General features: G+C 42.9%; 1 protein-coding gene across 1 annotated transcript in view; it reads left to right on the forward strand.

Annotated features, from left to right (window-relative positions):
• The first annotated feature begins 4,669 nt into the window (after positions 1–4,669).
• TAFA4 (TAFA chemokine like family member 4) overlaps positions 4,670–22,599 on the forward strand; it is a 50,289-nt gene continuing 32,359 nt past the window's right edge. Inside the window, exons 1-2 of the mRNA XM_086470205.1 lie at positions 4,670–4,749; positions 7,801–7,916. Of these exons, the coding sequence (XP_086326331.1) occupies positions 4,670–4,749; positions 7,801–7,916 (196 nt within the window). The remainder of the gene's footprint in view (positions 4,750–7,800; positions 7,917–22,599) is intronic.

Consider the following 22,599-nt stretch of genomic DNA (forward strand, 5'->3'; position numbering starts at 1 on the left):
CTGCCACTGAATTCTTCTCATCAGCTTGCCTGACCTGATGGAGAGATTTCTGGGTGAGGGTCGAAGGACTGAATTGGGAGTCTAAAAGGCGTTATTTCCCTCTGGCTGGCCCATTTCTGTGGGCTCACAAGGGAGACCCTGAGGAGACAGGGACCGGCCTGCGAGGCCGTGTGGGATGCCCTCCGGCCCAGCGCCTCCTCCTGCCCTCCGAGGGCAAACGGAGGAATCCCGTGACAGCAACGTGTTAATGTGATTAACGACAAAATTTAATTTGCATGGACAGTTCGCTCTCGCACAAAGGAGCGCTGGCAAATTAGAGGCTTGGCGGTGGCCTCAGAGGGGATCCCTCTGAGGGCCAGGGTGGCTCCGGTGGGGAACAATGCGCGGCGCTCGGCGGAGCAAATGGTGCCCGTTGTACCGATGAGCTTTAATGAGATTTCCGAGTAATGACAAAAGTTGGAAGTGTTTAATAGCTCGCCGCTAAATTATGCATGCGGCCTGGGCTGGGGACAGCTCCTTTGTGCTGCGGCCGCCGCTACGGAGCGGGGCGGGGGACGGCGGGCGCCGGCGGAGCCGCTGAGGCGGCGGGCGGCCGCCAGGGGGCAGCAGCGCCACGCAGCAGGGCCGCCGGCCGCCTTCAGGGAGGCGAGATCCTCCCGCCGGCCCGTATCGCCCCCTGAGTGCGCCCCAGTACCGCCAAAAATCGGGTTACCGTCCGCACGGACAACACCGTGTCCCCACTCGAGGCCCTAAAACCGCTGTGGGCTGCCAGGCCGGGGCGAGGAGTGTCACCTTTCAGGTGTCGGGCCTCCCCTGAGGGGTAGCGCCTGCCCTCCAGCCTGTAGGCCCCGGGGCAAATGGCTTCTGTGGGTTGGTAAAAGGGGTTTTTGGAGGGATGTTGCGAAGTGTACGTCCTGTTTATGGTGGCTGAGCCCTGAAATGGGCGACCTGCGTTAGTTAGCTGGTGCGTGACAGGTGGAGCTGGCCAAGAGGGTGTTCGCGCTAGAGCTTTTCTTGGTTTTATTCTCTATTTCCCCTCAAACTCGAAGAGCGGCGCTTTTCAAACACACGTAGTGACCAGACTACATCTTTGTTCCCCCCCCTCTTCTAAGAAATTGCAGATGTTGCTCTGTTTTCTCTCAGTTCTTTGTTCAGTAGGACATAAGAGTTTCACAGGGCTGACGGTGGGGTTAAACCCTCAGGCTGGCAAATCACCCTGTAAAGTAGGTGACACCTGCACTTGCTTCCTTCTTACCAATTGCTGTACAGAAGAGGGATCTTTTAAGGGAGGCACTATCTTTATTTTAAGTGAGGAATTTCTGAGAATGGAGAAATTAAGGCCTTTTACATATTTAATGGACGGAGGTTTTCTAAATTATTGAATAGCTTATTATAAAAGATGGCATAAAATGGTTTAGTAATTTATTCTTTACAGAAAGTAGCCGTAAGAAGTATTTTACAACATGTAAATATTGGTAGGAAAAGTACCTAATTTAAAATGCTACCTTATTCCGTCTGCCAAAGGAATTATACAATTCTCAATTTTCAAATAACTTTAGACCTTTATTGTTTCTGTTCTTGAAACACTTCTCTGGAGTAGAGAAATGTTATTTATACCAGTTTTACTGCAGCGCAGAGGCACAGAGAACAGACTGTGCTGGGACTGAGGCGCAGCAGATCTGACCATTGCAATTAGGTACCAGATCCCACGGTCTTGGTTTGGGCACGTGGATGCCCTAAATACTGACACAGGAGAGTTGTGTGCCCTCCGGGGTGACTAACGTGCAAAGCAGGAGTTGTTCATGGCCAGCCTGTGCGTAAATACTGAGGGCAGAGCCCTTCCCCTCTCCCTCTTCCTCCTTCCTTCTTTTCTAGAGCTTTGCTAGAGATGGAGGTGGGGGTTCAGTTGCCTCCTGGCTCGTTGTCTGAAAATGACCCCTTTCTTCATCGGGTTGTTCTCCTCAGGTAACTTCTGTTAAATCCTTCTTGTGTAAATTAACCGTGATGCGTTGAAGTCAAGGGCTTCATCCACGGAATTCCAGTTGTTGTCAGACATACTGGCACCTCTTGGGAGGTGATGCTGATTTTTGTTTAAAGAGGCGCTCGGTTTGCTCGCGGGTGGCCGGTGGGAGGGCTGGTGCCCGCTCCTGGGAGCAGCTGCCTTCGCAGGCCACGCTGCCCCAGCAGAGCTCCTGGCGCAGGAGGTCAGGAGCGATGTGCTTGTTTGTGCAGCCTGCAAACAGGCAGCTCCGCTTTCCAAAGTGACGCTGCGCCCTGAGACGAGGCAGGGACCAGCAGTAAAACCACCGAGCACAAAACACACACAAAACATGGGTTTGCCATAAGAAGCCTGGAGTCTTTTTTGTCATTGTTAATCTGGTGAGCCTCTTGCTTCTGTTCTGATCTGCCTCCTTTATTGACATAAACCAGCTGAATCTCAGACTTAAGATTGCACTGTAGAAGTTTGCCTTAAACTCCCTTCAAACAACTCTATTTTCTTAAGAAATATCACTACCTGGAGGGCATCAGAAAGCCCCAAGACATGCTGGTGGCTGTATCATCTGCTACTTTTGCTGTCTACATTTAATTAGAATGAGTTAGAATAATCAATACTTCTTGTCTTTTACCGGCGTTTAACATGTGTTTACAGAACAGGTTACGCTAAAGTTAGTATTTACCTGTAGATGCATCTACACTGTTTTTTTTCCCTCTCTAATAAAAATTATGGAACAGATAAGCACTAAAACCTGAGTTAGTGCATTGCAATATTGATTTCTACGAGAGCACTGTAAGAATATATTTATCTATCTGTCCTATTATGAAATGGGTAAAAATGTACCATACCACCATTTCAGTCATTCAATACGATTTTGAAAAGCCTGTTTGTTTGCTTTTTCTCAACAGGCCTTTCGAGGCACACCGATTTTTTTTTTTTATTTATGTTGTATGTATTTGTGGAAGAAAGGATTAATACAGGATGGTAGTGCTTTATCTTAAGGCATCTCTTTGCCCATGTTTTGTTTTGGTTAGAACTGCTGCATTGTGATTTTGGCTTACTTTGAAACTCTCCACATTGGAAAGAGAAGACAGAGTAAAATGTGATTAATTATAGATTGCTGGCCTGGTACCTCTTTAATTTCAGCAATTACCCTATTTTCTCCTGGTGTTCTGAAGAGAAGGGAGTTGAGTGTATTCAGCCAGGGGCTTTCCTATCCTAAGATTCTGAAAGGTGTCTGCCTCTGTGCTTTTATGACCTCAGAGGTGCTTTACCCTCCAATGTGATGGTGTAATTTTGTGTTTCTTAAAAGCAAATTTCTAATTGATCAAAGGAAGAGTGAAATGAAAAGAGTGGTGGAGAAGATGAGAAAAGGTTATTGTGATCACTCCGTAGGTGAAGACTACATTATTATTACTCTCACAAATTGCACTGTGTCATGGTTTCAATAGCAGAAGGTCAAGTTGAGCCCAGGGATAAAAGTGAAAGAACAAATATAAACAATACAAGCAAAGAGACTTGAATGTCTATGAAATGGAGAGTTTGAGCTCATTATTTTGTGGAACGCGTGTCAGTACTGTTAGAAAAGTGTCTCTATATAGCGATTTCAAAGTGGAGCTCCTGGGTACAGGTGGGCTGGATGTGAGGTGTGATGCTGGAAGTGAGTAGAGACAAAAATGTCAGAGGGTACATGTCCTGGTTTGGCTGGGACAGACTCACAGCCCAGCCGTGCCAGCCAGGCCATTAGCAGTTAGCAGCTGCCAGGGCAGCTGACCTGCATTAGCTACAGGTGTAGCCCCGACCATAATGTCATGGTCATGGTAAAGGAGGAAGGTTTGCTGAGGTGAGAGCTCCTCGGGGGTTCTCGTTGAGGTTCTTGCTCTGACTGCTCCCTGGTTGATTGGGGTGACTGGGTATTCATTTGGCTGAGTACGACTCTGTAGTTCTCTGTTGGTATCGGTGGTTTCATGAAATCTGTTTTCACTTCCACCCATGGGTTTGCTTTCCTTTTTCCTGATTCCCTTCCTTGGCTGGTGAGGGGCTGTCAGGTGATAGGCGACTGTCACCGTTTAGCCCTGGGTACAGGCTAAATGTAGACAGTGCTATAACGCATTGATCACATGGACACGATCCTATGGGTGTGACCCTATAGACCCTTTGCTCCTGAGGCAGCCAGACTCCAAGGGCCTTGGCCAAATCTTTATGAAGCCAATGAAAGATTTTTCCTCTGTCTTTGATAAGCTCTGGTTGAACTGTTGGAGGTTTCGCATAACCATGTGGAAATCTGCGCTTTGGTGGCATCTTAGACCTTACAGCTTTCACAGCAGTTGAGTGGTGAGAGGGCATGTGGTTATAAGGATGCAGCGAGCTGTTCACGTTATGTTAGTAATTTCTAGCATAGCAAACTCTGCCTTTAGTTAATGTAGTGATATTTCAGAGCTGCCTTATCAGTTTCTCGGTGTTCTTGAAAACAAGTGAAAAGAGCAGCGTCACTGCTGTCTTTTGCCTTGGATTGCACTGTAGATGGCACTGTGAAACAATGGTTTTTGGTAACAAAGCTCTATTTCACAGGACCATTCCAAACATTAATTGCAGTGTAAAATGGCTTTCTTTCTAGGTCCCCAAAGTAAAGGAAAAATTCTGAAATGCAGAAAGGCTTATTTGCTGCCGCAAATGGGAATCTGGAATAACTATGAAAAACACACTGAAATAATTGTGTTTGACTGGAACAAAATTCTTGCAAAGTCCCCAAGGTAAGAACACTTTTTATCTTTCAAATGACACTGAAGATTTGCTGTTCTGGTTAGCAACAATATCTACTTGAATCCAACAGAGAATGAAGGCTTGACATTTCTGAAAGCGGCAGCCCACTGACGCTGAAGGGCTCAGCACCCCTTGCTGCATCTGTCTGCCAATTTCATTTTTCCCCTGCCTTTTTAAAGATCCTCTTGGATTTCTTGATATTAGCAGGCTGAAGACTTGTGTCCTGTCTACCTGCAAGGCAGACTACAGCTGCAAATGTTGTATCAGTGTGATGGTGCAGCCTTTCAGTTTGGATGTAACTAGGTTGATGCTTTGTAGTGATACACTTACTCCTGGACTTGAACGTACTTACAAAGGGGTAAGGTTGCCTGGGTTCACGTTCTCTATCTAATATCATGGCCACAGCTTCAAAAAGGTCAAACTTATAGTCTGGGAAAGCTTTTGAAATTAGGTCAGCACAGAATGTTTCACTGAGACCAGCTTTGCTGCTGCGCTGGGAATGGTGGAAACACCTGGGCTCACTTACATGGTGAAACAGCAGCTGTTGAGCATGTGGTGTATGATTTGGGACTACATACTTGCCCTTTCCATCAACTCGCACCAGAAAGAGCATGCTCAAAATGTCTGATCTGTGGTATTTAATTCCAAGGGTTAAATCCGACTTTCAGTCACACCTCAGGAAACCTGAAGGAAGGTCGCTGTCTTCATTGTGATACTACAGAGTGACCCCAGAGCTGGGCTCTCCACTGATACTTGGATCAGATTCCTGTGTCTGCATTTAGAGCCACAGAGCGATGGTATTGCAAGATGAGCAGCTGATGACTTCCTATTTAGTGGTAACTGGTGCATGAGGTATAAGCTGGTGATTCTCATGGAGAGAGCAAGAAAACTAAGGTTAAATTCAGCTCTTTCCTCAAGAAAATGAGGTTCGATTACCTGGGGAAGATTTCAATGACTAAAATCCGAAATGGTAGGTTGATTTCAGAGCTTATTGGGCAGTTCCCTTTGACTACTGTTGGATCAACAGCAATAATAACATTTATGCTTGGGTCACAGTGATTCAATCCCATTAGCTGCAGTAGCATTATGTGGTTCAGCTGGGTGCAAAATTTGAATTAGGTCCATGCTTATTAGCTGAAGTGTAGCTGCTCTGAATTAGCTGGGGAGTGCTCCATAAGAGGATACTTGTAGGGTTGGCAAGGACCAGTGACATCTCTATCTTCTGGGCTTGATTCATGCTTGCAGAAGGCTCCTGTATACTGCTGCAAAAGAGCCTCAGTGTGTTTCTTCCTGTACTGGTTCACTTGCATTCAGGGTGGCAACATGTTGGGCTTTAAACAGAACACTTTCTTAAAGCAAGAAAACCTACTGATTTTGCCAAATCAGTCCTTAAAATGTGGCTGCTTTACATATTTTCTTTTTCTTAAATCTGTAAATACAGGGAGTTTTTTTTAGCAGTATTTCTGTAGGTTTAAAAAAAAGAAGTTTGTAGGCTGGAGTAAAGTCTACAAGGACAGTTGAAGGTGCTGGGTTTTTCACCGATGTATTTTTTTTCTCAAGTGTAAAATAATGTTTGTTGCTAAAACATATTTGCATACAACAGGCTTTTGGTGTCTTAACTTTTGATATTAATGAGTGCATTTGTGATTTGGGCTTTACCAGTGTTCCCGATCATACACAATGAGAGAACAAAATTGTTTTGTGATGTGCAAAAGGGGAAACTATGAAGCACTTCTAACGGAGAAAACATGGCATCTGTTTTGGTTTCACTCATAGATGGTTACTAAATTTAAAACAGGATCAGAGTGCTTCACTGGGCTTTGACAGTAGAGCTAAGGCACAAGGGTGTTTTTGTTAAACTATCGGTCTATTCAGCATGACTATTGGATTAGCTGAATGGTCTCAAGTATTTTAAAGATATACAGGTAAACAAATTACTTGGAAAAATACTTGGAATAGTCAGAACTGGAATCTGCAGCGGGAGAAGTTCCCAAAGGACTTTTTGGTGCATGCTGATGGCAGGCTTGCCCAAATCCCAGTGTGCTGATTAACTGCACACTAATATCACTGCTATGAAAGCAGCATTTAGTTCAATTTATGCAAATCTATAAATTGCCTTTAATTAATTTGATGTATTCCTGCTTACAGCATTTGCTGGAAACGTGGAACACTATATCTAAGGGTTCAACTGCATAATGCCCATTTATGTATTGCATGAGTAATAAATCATCATAACTGAGTTTAAGAAAATGATTAGATTACCTTTCTATATGATGAATGGCATAACATAAGCTATTGAAGGATTTAATTGCAGATATTTGCAGCAAAATTACTGAGGATTTGTGGTCTCAGTTCTAACACAAACATGAATAAGACTAACAACATCCGCCTTCTTTGGAACAAATGTTTTCTGAAATGCAGTTTCTAACACCCTGGCAGAGCAGCGAGTCCTCGCCTATTTGGCTGAGGTGCTGGTTTCATGAGTGTTTAACCCTCAGCAAACTAAATGATCTCCAGGAAAGCTGGCAGACGTTATGTGCTTGGGAGATCCAGCCTTTTCATGTGCATGGCTACGTGGAAGTTGGTGGCTTAACAATTGTGTCCTGAGAAGTAAGTATTAAGTAAAAAGGACATTTTTCTGTGAGGTTTCTATGGCTTTGAGGCAGGTGCAGTTTAAAAATAGTAGCACAACTTATAAATACCTATATTTTAAAATTGTGGATGGATCTTAATCCAAAAACCCCCTGTCCCTTACCTCGCATACACAGAAATGTATTGTACTCATAATGTGTTGTTATAAATATGTGTTTGTGGGTAATTCAACATGTGATAGCCATTGCATTGCTTCTAACTATAAAACATGCTTAACAAAGAATTGATCCCAACTAAACCATGAATATGATTTTGTCAGTGTTGCCTTGTACTAAGCCATATTAGTTATTCTTCAGCATTTTTTCAGCTTTTTCCCTCCCCACATCATTTTTATGTTATTCCCTACTCACATTGTTCTTTCACTCAACTGCTTCCTTTTCTGCCTCCAGGATGAGATTCTGTGCCAAATCAATGCTTCTGTCTGACTGGCTCTTTCTGGTCTATGTGTTAATGGTCTGCTGTAAATTGTTGTCCGCCTCTAGCCACCATCCCCGGGGGCACGCAGGTAGGAGCTTTTAAACTCATTATGTGCTACTGAGACCAATTAATACCACTTGCAGAATGGTAGGGCCCACTTTTTAGCAATGGATAATTGATGAGGCTGTTGACAGCATGTTATAATCAGTGCAATGGGTTAAAAGTACAACAACAAATAAGTTACTGTAAATTTTCATGGTTTCTCTCTAGCAATTTTATGTACTGACGCTCACCAGACAGTTTTTGGAGTGACTTCATGACTGCTAGGACTTTGGGATTTGTGGCGTTTTGCTTTATCCTTACCCAAAGGTGTCCTGAAATGTATCTTTATCTCCTCCCTCTTAATCCAGTTGTTATCAAGACACTTTACAATGGTGTTGCTGGCTTTGGTGGGCAATAGATCAAAGCCCTCAGACATATGTTAGCCAGTTCTTTCACTAAGTGACACAAATACTGAACTGTGGTTTAGTTCAGCTCGTGGTATGCTGCTGCTTCTCCTAACTTGCATAGCGAGGCGAATGGAAAAATATTGCATTTGAAAGGATGCACTATTGTGGTAGGGCATATTTACCAGGCACAATGTAATGTCGTCTTATGAATGACAGAAACAGCTTAGAACAAGCTGGGTTGGCTTCATGAAGAGATACCAGACCGGATCTCTGAAGCAACATCTCTGTGCTAGGATCATGCAGACACATCAGCTTGAAAGCAGAAAGAAATATAGATGTGGTAATGCAAGGATATCGGTGCAAGTCCTAAAACTGGACAGCTGAGTGAGCCCTATGGCATGTCTGATCCCAGAGGAGAGAGGGGTAAGTCAACAAAATACCACTTGTGAGCTCTGGTTTTTAGGAGAGGTCAGGAGCCTGACTGCAACACCACGATGAGATGACTGCGTTCTCAGTACTGTAGTTAGCTTCACGGGGATTTCTGCAAGTGTTGCTGTTTGATGTAGTCTCCTTCTTAAATTAGGTGTAATGCCTTAAATGCATATGTAAGGTTCTGAGCTCTGAGCCAGACCCTTGTGGGTCTAGGTCTAATGTTAGCATCCACTTCAGCTCGGCCCTAGCAAGTGGGGATGCATTTGTTAGAGGCTCCATCCTCCAGATGAGACAACCTATTGATCTCTTTTCTGGCTGCTTCTGGTGGTTGTCTCGAGTTAGGAGCTGAAGGCTCCTCGTGTGCCTGCCAAAATCTCTTCAGGCCTGGCAAGCAGGACTGACTGTGACCTGCATATAGCTGCTGTGTCTGTCTATGTGCTCGCAGCACATCAGCAACGTGTGTATCGGAGCTACACAAACTACCTCCTTGCCTTGCCCCATCTCCAGCTCTGTGTTCCCCGATGCTGTGCAGCTCTCGTGTATTTCCCATAAAATCCAGTTGCAAGTTATGGAGAGTGACTGACATGTTGCAGCAGAAGCCCATAAAGTGATTCCAGTGAATATCCTGTGAGAGGATGATCCGCATTACTGTTTTGCAGGTAGCTGTTGTGGAAACTAGTTGAATCACTTCAATGGGGAAGGGAGTCTACGCACAATGACAAGTTAATTAGGCCCTCTTGACCTTCCCTGTAAACAACTGCTGCTTAGCAGAGCATTTCAGAGCTGGCTACACAGCAAAACCTGGAGAACAACCTTCTTCAGCTTTTGTCATTCAGGGAAGAGTCTTGTAAAACGAATTGTCATTTTTGGCTTTCAAAGATGCACATGTACCTGAGGGAAATACCTGTAATAAGGCACTGTGATCCTGTGTGGTGGGCTCGTATGATGAACACTCATTATGTGTTGTGTAAATTATGATAATCTTTTTAACATAATGTTTCAGAATGCTTGACTGCATACTTTTAGTTGACACCAAGAATTCTTTCCCTTTTATCAAAGAACTGTAAAACACAATCAAGCTGATTGGCTGTTAAGCAGGTTTGCATGCTGTGCTTTCTCTGGTAGGCTAAAGAAAGGCTCTGCTCTTCATCAATAGTTTGGACAGATTATGGAGCTCTTTTTCAAATAGATGCCCATGAAGCTAGAGCTTCATGCTCCTTTTTAGACTATGGTGTCATGTTCTTCCCCAGACATGAGTTTATTATGTGTACACTGCAGCAACCCCCCATCCTACTTCATGATTCCCTGTAACAGATGAAATAGTCACCCCGTCTTTGATTCTCCAGCTCCCTGTGTCTGACATGTGGCACCATACAGCATTTAGAGGGCTTGGGGGGCTCTTCTCAAGGGGCCTGTGTTTCCCAGCCTCATCTTTGCTGTTTGACATAACACCTAGATTGATGTTCTAATATGTGATCAGATCTGTGATGGAATCTGATATGTGAGCAAGATAATGCCTTGTTCATCAGGAAAGCAAATAATTTAGAGCTTTTAGTGTAGCTCGTTTTGTGGAAAGTAAATAATTAACCTCATTTGTTTAATACAAATTAGCATGTTCTTGGATGGCAATTGAGATAAAGTTTTTGCAGTCAATAGACAATGTTAACGTTTTTCAAAGTAAAATGTCCCAAAGCACATTAAAGGGGTGAATTGAAGCTTTGGGTTTGGCAAAGGCTTTGTTTGGTGTCCCGTAGGTCAAGCAGCTGTAACTTGACAAGTATTTACTGAGGTGGGAAGTCCATGCTGTTTGAGGCACGACGTGCCTAGCCTGGGCTACGCTAGGAGGAGCTGGTTTTTAAGAACATGTTGTATCTGCTCCTGAAAAATCAGTGTGTTTCGAGCTATGTACTTGACATCACCAGTCACTTTTGAAAAAATAGTTACTTGTTAAAGCTAAGAAAATTTATTAACCGAGAGCAGACAATAGAATTTAAGATGAAAAGTGGGGATTGACTTTTTTCTTTTCAAAATACTGCCTGTTTTAAGGAGCCTAATCCTGGGAGAAGGCAATTATTGACTTCAGCCATGTTAGATGGTGCCTGAAAGAATGGCATTCGACAGCTGTCTCTGCAATATTCAGACAGGAACGGAGACTGGATCTTTAAGAACCCAATAACCATCCTGTTTCTGAAGAGGGAGAGAGTGCCATTGAGCAATCCCTTTGACAAAGAGTGCCTCTTCACTGTAATAAAGTGTAAGAGAGACCTAGTTCTTTCTTTTGTTCTACAAAATATTCACCATCATCAAATAACTGTTAGTGGAGAAAGACTGTTCAATCTAGCAAGCCAATCCTGCCATTGCTTTGAAGCAGTTTGGAGCTTGAGCCCAGCTTGGAGGCCGCAGCCTATTTTTCTTTCAAACACTGTAATTGCTTTGACTGGCAGAGTTAACTAGGCAAAAGGTAAAGGAGAAGTGTTCCTTCTCATTACCACTAGATCACTGAAGACGCTGCTTATGCAGATTATTTCAGCAGGCTCCCTGTACATCTATGTAGAGAAGACACGTCAGAATATTCATCTGACTTTGTTGCTCTGAATTACCCTTCTGAAGAGTTTGTCTTTTGCACTGACAATAGCTTAGGGAAGCATAAGCTCCAACCTTACTACAGCTATTTAAAATTGGGCAGTATTTCAGACTCCCAGAGTACCTAACTGATACCAATATAACTATCAATTCCATGCTGTGCTGAATGAAGCAACACACATTTAGCAGCAGAAAAGATTTCCACCTCACTGCTGTAAGTCAGGGTCCACAAATGAAGTACTGAAAAGATGCTTCCTCAGGTCACCTCACGTGGGGGCTGGACTTGCAGACTGTTAATTGGTGTAGCCAGCTGAGCAGTTTCCGTCATGAATTACTGGTGCAGCTTGGCTTTTTTGAGAGTGCTGTGTTTTCTATTTATGTGCTGATGCTGACCGGAAGTGCTTCCGACCTCCTTCTGCTTGCTGCAGGACCTAGACTTTTGGAAAGTCCATTAATATGCCCCAAATCCATATATTTAATGAATGTCTGTAGCTGAAAGCAGGGCCAAATTTGTCTCTGAATTGTCCTACTCGGTTCATGTTTTCTCTTTTCTTTGTGATTTCAAGTGAAGGCTTCGCTGGCAGCCCTGATGGTTTGCTTGCTTACCTCATCTGCAGGATGATGCGCACCATACAGATAAATCACAGTGTGTGAGTGCACTGAGACAGCTTGGCCTTTTAGCCAACCAGAGGAATAAGTAGCAACTTCTTTTTGTGGTGTTTATTCATTGATGAGCTGCAGACAGTTTTATTTACAGGGTTATCAGAGATTAAATGGGAGAAGCCTTGTTAAAAATGGCAGTGGCAAGCAGATATGCATGACCATAGAGATTGGGAAGTGGGTTCAGGAAGGAATTGTCATCAGACTGAGCTGTTGTAAACTCTACATCTCTGCTTAGTAAGATCCAGCTGAAAATTTGTTGCTTAGCATCTTAGTTGTGATCTCCGGCAACCAAAATACTGTCCTAGCTGGTTTTCAGAAGACCAGTGATTTCCATCATATGTGAAAGACAAGCTTCTTTTGTAGAGTTTGCTGAGCAGATTCTGAATGGGGACCTGAGAGACTTTTCTGGGATTCCATGAGTGTTGTCTGTTTTCTTCTGACCGATGCTTGAACAGGGAGAGACAGGAGGTATGGAAAGGCTTGGCTTGTGTAGGTGCAATCGGAGTGAGTAATGCAGCAGCGTGCTTGATGCAGAAGACAAAGGCTCTTCTTGCTGCTGCTCCCTTTCTGCCCTTGCTATGGGTCATGGGAAGCAATATTTTTCAGAATGCATCTATCTCTTCTTTTCTCCTTTGGTTTCTCTCTGAAGAAGTGCTGGTCTGACCTATCAGTGGTATGGTCGAAGTCACCTGTTTTCACAGAAACAGACTTCTGTCACTTGGTAGCAGCAAGTATTGTGTGTGCATGGACCTGAGGCAAAGATCTACCCTTGATGGACAGAAAACCAGACCTGCTGAAGGCAGTACAGGGGTGTTCAGTAATTCTTTTCTGTGTCGCAAACAACAAAGAGAAGTCAGTAGCCTGGAGGAATGGAAGAACCTCCCCCAACTTAGTGACCACTCCAACACACTGGGAAAGTACCTGCTCCATTGCCCTCTATTAGGTAGCAAGGGAGGAATAGCAGCCTATCATAGGTAAAACCTTGATGTGTTGCAGCGTGGTGTGCATTATCGGTAAAGGTGAAGGAAGAAAGAAAATCCCACTTCATCTGAAGGGTAAGGGATTCCGTGATGCTGTTGGAGTGGACTCAGTGGCTGAGTGGCAAGTAGGTATAAACGATACTGGGAACAGCCCAGCAGAAGGTTGCTCCTTCGTGCACAGAATAGCAATTCATGTGCTGAGACATGTATCAGACATTGATTTGGTTTGCAGGATGCTCTGAGCCTGCTTTTTATTTAACTCTGAATGTGAAATGTCACTGTCAGCTGGGATTCAGACCTGTTAATACCTCTGGATCATGCTTTTGGTTTCAGGCAGTCTAGTAGCAGACTGGATTGTTCCACATCAATTGCAGGTTTTCACAACTTGAAGGACTTTGTGGATGGAATCCCGTCCTCATTGGACTTGGAAAAAAAATTCCTCCCTTACACAGGCTCCAGGACTTCATCTACTTAAGCAAAGGGTGTGTGTCTGAAAGAATGCAGCTTGTATTAGAAATATTGTTTCTTCCAAGGAAAATGGGAAAACCCAGGCTTTTTGTTGTCCACTTATTTTTGGATTGGAGCTAGGGCTTGTCCTTCCTAGTGTGCTGTTGGGTTGCCACAGGCACGGTTCCCAGTTCCACCAGAGGGCCCTGCAAGGCCATGAAAGGGGCTCCGGTGCACAGCCTCAGACAAACTCTGCACTTGCTTTTTCATGATTTAAATCATAACTGTGCATTTTACTAATTAGAATTATGAGCCCTTTTGTATTTCAACGGGTCAGCTGTGGTTAGTGCACAATAAGTTTTAGCCCTTTGTTCTATTTAACTCCTTTTATGTCTTAATGTTTTATTCAGTGTGTTATTTATGTGTTTTATTATCCAGCTTCTAAATATAGGGTAGCTACAATATACAGCCCTGGCTGTAATCTCTTCAAGTAATAAGGAAAAGGGAAAGCAATTCAGTTGAGCAATAGGTTCCCTTTAAGACAAAAAGGAACAGAGTTCACTGTGTGAAATTTGCTGGTGTGTTTATTTTTGAGAAAAGAGGAAGAAATACTTATTTTCCTTTTTTCCTTAAATAACAATGGGAAATTTTAATATATATGACAGATTTTTACAACAACATCAGTTTGGATGCATAGTTATATTACCAGTAGGGAGCAATTCAGTGTTAATTTAGTCTTTTGTAGGGTAAAACATACTTTCTGGTATCGTTTTCTATGAATATGCACTTTAACTGCATGGAATGTGATTGTGTATGAAAAGATTTGTGTATTCCAGGAGTGGGGGGTGGGGTGGGGGTGGGGGTGTGGGGGGTGTGTGTGTGTATGGAAATACAGACAAACCAGTGAATATGTAGGTTTTGTGTATCGTGTTTCTTTGTTTTTCAAAAGGTTGGGGGGGAGTTCTGTAACAAAAAGAAGACGGAGCCTCATTTAACACAGAAATGGCCAAGTCCAGTGTATCAATCTATAGAGGAGGCTGAAACCAAGCTCTGTCCCTCAATATCAGAGTGACCTTATTTTAAAGCCATTGGGGAAAGCTTGTGAAAATACTGTTTTCATTTTCTTCATCTTACATTGACAGCATCACTTTTATATAGCTGCAATCTGCACTAAATGGTAAACTTTGTATCCCATTTACCAAAATTCTAACCAAGGAAGATTTCTTTACTCTTTGTCTTTTTTAGTCTACTCCCAAACTTAGAACTTATATTATTATTATATTGCAAATGTGTAGGCTTGTGCTAATGTGGGGAGAAAGAAATGGTTGGATAAGTGACAATCCACAAATAGGATGGGAAGCATCTTGTCCTCTGTGTTCATTTGGGTGAAGTGATGCAACAAGTGGAGCATGTTCTGCTCAAGAGCTCTGCTCTGGGTTTACATGGAGGTCAACCCACTGAGTCCTTGGGAGGATGGATGCTTGAGTGATGAAGGCAATAAGTTGAAATGTAAAGGGCTTACATTGAATTTCTTGCTCTGAAATGATTAAAAGACCTGCCTAAGACGAAGTCCTGACCACACTGAAGTGGGAGTTTGTGATTCTTCTGTGATTTAGTTTCCAGCCTGCTCCAGATATGTCATATGGTTTTTGGTCCCAGCAGAAAAGTTAAACTTCATAGTTGTGATTTTATTAACGCTTAAGCCAGTCATTCTTACAGAATTCATCATTCTGTGTTTTGCAAATCACTGCCATTTTGAGGGATGGAAATTGCTTTAGGGCCTGTTCTGCTATTGATTGACATGTCTGTGCTTACTGCATGGGCTGCGTTGCCACAGCCTGACTTGAATTGTAATAGCAACACAGAGCCTGTCCGAAACTTGAAGTCCAATTTTAATGTGATTCTAAGGCCCTGTGCTACTACAGAGTTTCATCCCAAATGAGGGACTGCCTGGGCTTAAAAACAAGTCCATGGAAATGGATAGCAGTTTCTGTCGATCTGTCGATTTACACTTGCTGTCTGTCTTTGTCTGTGATTCAGAAGCAGGCTAGGACATGCTGACCCTCCATACTGGCTTCTATTTGCCCATAGTTTTGCCTGTAGGTGGGTACAGAATATTTACCCTGTATTTAAGAGCAGGAATTTAGTTGTCATGCTCGGCTGTAGCGTCGAACAGGCCCCACCTGTGCCTAGTGCACTCAGACTGCATGAAGTGCTCAGCTCTGCTCTCATGCCAGTCATTGTGTTTTCCCCTGCCAGAGAGCTGCCTCTCGATGTTAGTTTGAAAGTTTACCATGGTGATGTCTCTGGTTTCAAGGACATGTTTGAGCAAGCATTTTTTCTTGGAAACCAGAAAATGTTTAATTAATAATAGAAGAACCTGGAGATGGAATTTTTTTCACTAACGTTTAAGTGTTTTGTTGGCCGAGCACCTCTGGACGGTGGCCGATAGCCCTTTGCTGCAGCTGTCTGTTTTTCAGTGTTTGGCAGCATTCTTGCATTCCTTCAGGAGAGTGACAACTGGTAGAGGACAATGGATTCTAAATCAGGAGATTAGAGATGTCTTGTAGGGTTCAGCAGGGTAATCTCTCCTCATCAGACTGGAGATGCTATCCATCAGCACAGGAGTGGAGACTACACCTGACATTCATTATCTTCCAGAGTGGCAATCTTGAATGATACCCTGCGAATGACAGAAGTTATGAGTGGAAAATTCTAGGATCAATGTTTCTATTACTTAGTGTTTGGCCTGCCTTTATTTATTTTTTTCCTTTCTTTATTTCTGCTTTTTTTTTCCCTGATGGACAACGTCCGTATACCTCATGGTCCAGTGATGGTCACTATTCTTGTGATTCGTGTTGTTGTTTAAAGAAATAATGACAAGATAAGTGTGAGGCAGGCTTTCTTAGTGTTATTTACTGCTCGTGTCTTCCTAATATCTGTTCTTCTGTTAGTTTTACATCTGTGTTTCCTTAAAGTAGCATGCTAAGATGCAGCCAATATTTTGAAATAAAAAGATTTCTTTTACCCTCTTCTTTGCACAGAGACGAATAATTCCACGTTAGCTGGGTGTGTTATACTTCTGGGGTGGAGTGGCCTGATCTGTGTGTAACAGACCGTGATTGTGTTAACAGGTGTTTGTAGGGTGTTGCATGTCGCTGATTTTAGTTTCATGTTGGCTGTTGATGCCTAACAGCAAAAGTGAAACTGTAAGCAATTGTAAATCAAACATTTAGATGCATAAAGGTAGTCTTTCCTATGCATCTTATTTTCAAGTTGGGTGAAAAAGCTTAGAGTATCTCTTGTGCTCTGTATATCCTTTCTTCTATAGCTCCCCTTTTCCTTGGGAGATTTCCTTCTACATAGCAGGAAATAAAAGTTGACAGAGAACACACTGACCTTCCTCCTTTGTGCTGCCCCTGGATTGTCACTGGATGGGACATGATGATGAGGGGATTCAAGGGCTCTGAGGTGGCATTAGCCACCTTGGTTAGAGCACAAGTGTCCTTCAGCAGCAAACAGTGTAAAAGGGGAGAGAACAACAGCATGCAAGTGCCTCGTTCATAGCTATGACCTTTGTAAGGTACCAGATTGGACCCAGTGCTTCTCCTAATCCAATGCACAGCACAATGGAAGACAAAGTCTCTTGAAAAAGAGCATAGAAATACTGGTTTTCCCTATAAATATGTATTTACAGCTCTTTTATACTATTCTACGTGCCATACAACCTGAAAGTATCAGGCTTTCTGACACATTTCCTCCCATCCCAGTGATGTCATTTGCATAGTCTGGAGATAGAATAAGAAGTATATTGAGGCACTGAAGTTATGGAACCAGATCACTGCGTTTCATGAATAAGCAATAATTGGGCAAACACTCTGCACTCCTCCCCCCACTTTTTTTAATGAGGCACAGTAATTAACTGGTCACCCAAAGTGATGGTGCCTGTCGTCTTCCAACTTACCATTTTGAGAAGATGCCCTCCTCAGAGGAGATCAAACAGGACAGTCTTAGACTGTATATTGTCACTGATGTTTGTTGCTACTACTAAGTAGTCTTAAGATTGTTTTTGGAAAATATAATTTACTGAAAGTATGAAAATCAAGTCAGAATATAATTTGAAAAAAGTGCAAAATATGTCAGTTGGCTTAAATCACCCTGGCAACATAAGTGTCTGGCCTAAATTGTGGATATGCAAATGATTTCTGTCTATTGAGTCCTTTCAGCAGATGTTGGTATTCTTCCAAATGAAAAAACCCCACCAAACGAACAAAAAGAAAAACCATGAAACTAAATCAACTGAAAATTCTAATCTAAACCAATTTTAACATGGAAAGAGGTCCCCACTGTTCTCTAGGTGCCTGTTGTTGGAGTTAGCACTGTTAGGTCACTGAGGAATTCAAATGCAACTGGTATTCTTACGTTCAGTGTTTCTAAATGCATCTTGCTTCAAAAGAAACAATAAGTTTGATTGCACTGGGAGTTGCCTTTTAGGACTGACACTTGCTTGACTCCATGGCCAAATGAGTTGTCTGGTTTTGGGAGTGCCCACACAATGCAAGGAAATTATTAAACTGAGTTAATTTTTCAGATTTGGTTCTACTTCCAAGGCTTCAGGAATGGGGAGAGAACAACATAGTGGATTTTACCATTAGACCTATGCTCTTTTGTTGTTGTTGTTGTTTGAACTACATAGGAAAAAGCACTAGTTTGACATTTCATTTGGAAATACTGTGGCAGATGTGCTATTTTTCTCCCCCCACCATACACTATTTTTACTGGAAATACAAAAAACTCCCCACAACTTTGTGTCAACATTCTTTAGAAATGGAGTAAAATTGCTGCCCTCAGCAAAATGCAGTTTACTGCAAGGATGCCACGGTCCCCAAACAAGGTAATTAGTCTACAACTGACAAATAAATATGCTATGCTATGTAAAGGAACATCCTTTTATCAGACTATATTACGTGGTAGTTTGTGCCAAGCTAGAAAGAAAAGAGTTTACTCTGAAAACGTGTCTTCTAAGGGAACGAATTACTCCAACAGTGACTATGGAAAGCATTTTCCTGACCCTTCCCTAATATCAAGGGCTTTGGATTAACTGAATTCTGGATCAGCATCAGGGCTGGAGTAGGATTTTTGCAAAATCATTCCCATTTTTCTTTCAGCTGCCGCAAGAACTGTGTCATAACAGCGTTAAAAAGAACTATGGCTGCAGAATGACCAGTTTACCAGAGGGACAAAGGTGATCCAGCGTTCTCTCTGTATTGCCTCTCAACAAAAGGGGTCTTTGCCCCAAGCGCTTCAGCCTAAATAAACAGCGATATGCTGGAGTAACTCTACTCTGGCAGCCAGGCTCGCTGAAATCAAAGCAATACAAGGTGTTTGTCAGTAGAACATGAAGTGCTTTACAAATGAAGTGCGATTGTTCTCATTTAACAGATGGGGGGCTGAAACACACATGCGTGCATGGTGAATGCTTCCAGGTCTTGGGAACAAATTGGACTCAGTTGCAGAACAGTGCCAGAGGTTATATTTAGATTGCCTTGCCTGGGACTTGGTGGCTGAGCTATTATTTATGCAAACAACACAGAGCAGTACTTAAATACCCTCATTGCACTGTGCTAGCCAGCTACAGCAAAGGTATACGCCTATCAAAGTTGCCAAGTGACCAGTAAGCTCATTCCTAAACTTATTTCCAGTATTTCGTCGTCCAGAGTCCATTAGCTGAGTTGGTCAAAAGGCCGTGCAAAGAAATGGTGTTTTTAAATTATTATTAACATTTTGCATTGAATGCGAAGTACATCATTCTTACTGCTATTAAGTTTTGCTCACTTAATTTTTTTTTTTATGGAGTATAACATGGGCTTTCAGTCTGATACTTGTTAGATAATATAAACAATATTAGCAAGGTCATTCCTTGACCAAGGAAAAACTGCGTCCTGTGAAATAAGTTCAGACAGGGGACAAGCAATGGAAAGATGTCTGGTTTGTGGCAGCCTCAGCAGATGGTTGTAGCAAGACAATGGATATTGCAAACTGCCACTGCTCTTCTATCAACGTGTTCACTAAGAACTGGCTTGCCACTTGCCTGTGGGAATGGGAGAGAGAAGTGGGGTCCTTCTGCCCCAAGTGAGAGGTGATAATACAGACTTCTCATTGCATGGAGAAGTCAGTGAGAAGCACAGGGAGCTCTAAGGTAACTAGAGTTGAGAGGCAGTATGTACTGACCTCTGGCAGAGGGGTATGACCACCCCTTCAGTAGTGTCCTGATAGCTCCTTGGTGAATCCCAAACAATGCTAGCTGGCGGAGGAGAAGGTGTGGGGGGAGGAAGCATTGTTGTGCCCTGCTCAGATCCCCTGTGAGAGATGCAGTGACTGTGACACTTAAGTGACAAGACTGTCTCTCATTCACTACATAGAAAGCCAAAATGCCAGGACCCCTCTTAGACTTCGGTCCTCCAGCAGTTGTGATGGCTCAGGCAGCACCCATCTTAGAAGGTGCCAACAGCGACCTGGCGCTGCCCTGTTGAAATGACTGGTTGATAGCATCACTCTTCAGGGCACGCAGACCTCCAAGCTTCTCCAGGGACAAGGGCAGTAGCATTCCCTACCACCATTTGGCCAACCTCAGTGGTAGAAACCTTAAAAATACAATTGAGTCCTAAGGCAGAACCAAGATGTTTAACATTCTGGTTCCTGCAAAATAATAAGCTGTTTTTAGTGAGATGCCATTCTTTTCCTGTAAAGTCTCAGTGACTAATTAGTTGAAGAATAAGATTACAGGCTTAAATGAAAGCAAAGATACTTTTGATCTATACTGGAGATACCACACAGGGTATGCTTCCTTCCACAGAGGAAGATGCCGATCACTGGAGTTATCTGGATCCTGTGGTGTGTTTAGAGGCCTGTGTTTTAGCAGATGAGTTATACTAGCATAGGAGTATGTATTTCAGATCTTAATTCCATTTTGTGTTAACAGATTTCTTAAATACCCCTGTCTTTCCATTTCTTCTTTGCCTCTTTTTCTGTATCTGTTTGAAAATCAATAAACAGTAGTTTTTTTTTAAAAGGTCATTGATGTTATAACATACTGTAAATAAAATATTAAGCAAAGAAATGGTGAATATAAAAAGACAGTATGAAATACACAAGGATAAACACTGTGCTTCAGTAAGAGTGTGTTAAAGAACAATATCCAATTGCAAAGTGCTCTCTGGGGCAATGAGAGCTACTTGTTATTTTTTGCATAAATCTGATGACTTAAGCTATCTGCTCTGTGAAAGGAAGATAATGTCAGACTGATTGATAGAGTGAACAGGACATGACAGTCTTCAGGGAAGAAGAAAGGCAGAAATCACTTTCAGTGGAGACAGGATCTCATGATGTCGCTGAGCACTTGATAAGCCAATTGAAATTCAAAAATCTCATTTGAATTACTGAATGATGAAATGAGAGGGAGATAAACAGGTCTGCGCTAATGATTACATACCCTCTTGACTAGAATCAGAGATTAAATAATATATTGTACATTTTCAGTTAACTCTTCTGTCCTGTATCCAAACAAGTGTTAAAGTTTAAAACATGGTTAAGCAGTAACGTGGCAGAAATGTGGAAAGGCTGAGATTATTCTTCATGTTACATGCTATGCAAGTCTTGTCTATGAAACATCTGTATGGCTGTGTGAATTACCAGGGCTTTAAAGCTACAGTTAATTTTTTTGAAAGGTAAATGTGCTTTTTGTGTTTTGCTATAGAGGCAAATCAAGGACATCTGTTTACTGACAAAACAACTATCTCAAATTAATCCTTCTGAAATTAAGCACTGAGAGGGTCCTGGGCTTGGTGTCTTGCTCAGACAGAGCTGAACTGAACATATGGCAGAAAATAAGGGCAGATACACTTGCAGATTCTCTGTAGAAATCTGACTTGGTGCCTGGTGCAACGTATAGCAAATAATCACGGGGCAGCTCTAAGTTTTGCCTGTGATTCCAGTAGAACATTATTTATAGCACCCAGGACTTGCTAGAGAGTAGAGGGGTTCTGATTGCATCCCTGCTTTTCAGGAAGGTTAACGGTCCAAGGCAGACATGTGTCAGTCTTTCCAACTGTTATACAAATCCCAAGATAATCAACGGGTTAGGGTGATGTGGATAAGTCTTCAGTAGTCAAAACAGATGAAATGTGAATTATGATTCTTCCGTTCTACCGATGGTGTAATGTCAGTACTGGTAAGTGTATTTTGGGCCACAGTTCACCTGCTTCCTCCCTGTCCTGGGTTACAGTGTAAAATGTGCCAAAAGGAAAAAAAAGTATTCTATTACCATCTTCAGGAGCTGTTGAGACCAGGTGGGGCGGTGCTCCCTGCCTCCCCCCTCTGGACTATCTCCTGTTACTGGGCACAACAATGCCTTATCGCCTGACCCACCGATAACTCGCTCCTGGGCTATCACCTGTTAATGGCCCATCAAGGAACGGCCTCACGACTCCCCATCCCATTGTGAGATGCTCCGCCCGGGGAGGGGGGGGAAGGAGCCAAGCAGTCCATGCCAAATAAAAACGGAGATTTTGAACACCCTAGCAGCCTTCTTCCACTGGATTCCCAGAGGAGCTTTTCCCCCCACTGGAGTTCCAGAGGACAAGAGCTACCTACCTACCACTGGACCTTCCGAGGAAGACCAGACTCTTTTACCTGATTGCTGCTTCCACAGAACTACATCCATCGCTTCAGGAGGACTGCAGCCAGCATCTTATCGGGCTGCTACTGCCACCCTAACAGGGTGTCAGGTTGTATTTCTGACTCTGTCAGTGTAAACCAGGGGGTTGTTTGTTTTTCCCTGCCTTGTGTTATATATATATATATATATATATTAGTAAAGAACTGTTATTCCTATTCCCCATATCTTTGCCTGAAGACCCGTTAATTTCAAAATTATAATAATTTGGAGGGAAGGGGGTTGCACTTTCCATTTCAAGGGAGGCTCCTGCCTTCCTCCACAGACACCTGTCTTTTCAAACCAAGACACTCCCATACACCAAACCCTCCCCCCAAAATAAAAAAAAAATCCCCCCTTCTTTGTTGACCGTGACATCGCTACTGCTGTTTGGGAGAGCTCTGCCTAGTGGGATTTGATGCTGTGGATTAAATGGTAATTTTATGTAACTTGTAGTAATTTTATGGGAAATATAATGAAGGTCTGAAAAATATGGACATAGAG

Source organism: Leptosomus discolor, chromosome 9 (assembly GCF_034619465.1).
Source record: "Leptosomus discolor isolate bLepDis1 chromosome 9, bLepDis1.hap2, whole genome shotgun sequence".
NCBI classification, from domain to species: domain Eukaryota; kingdom Metazoa; phylum Chordata; class Aves; order Leptosomiformes; family Leptosomidae; genus Leptosomus; species Leptosomus discolor.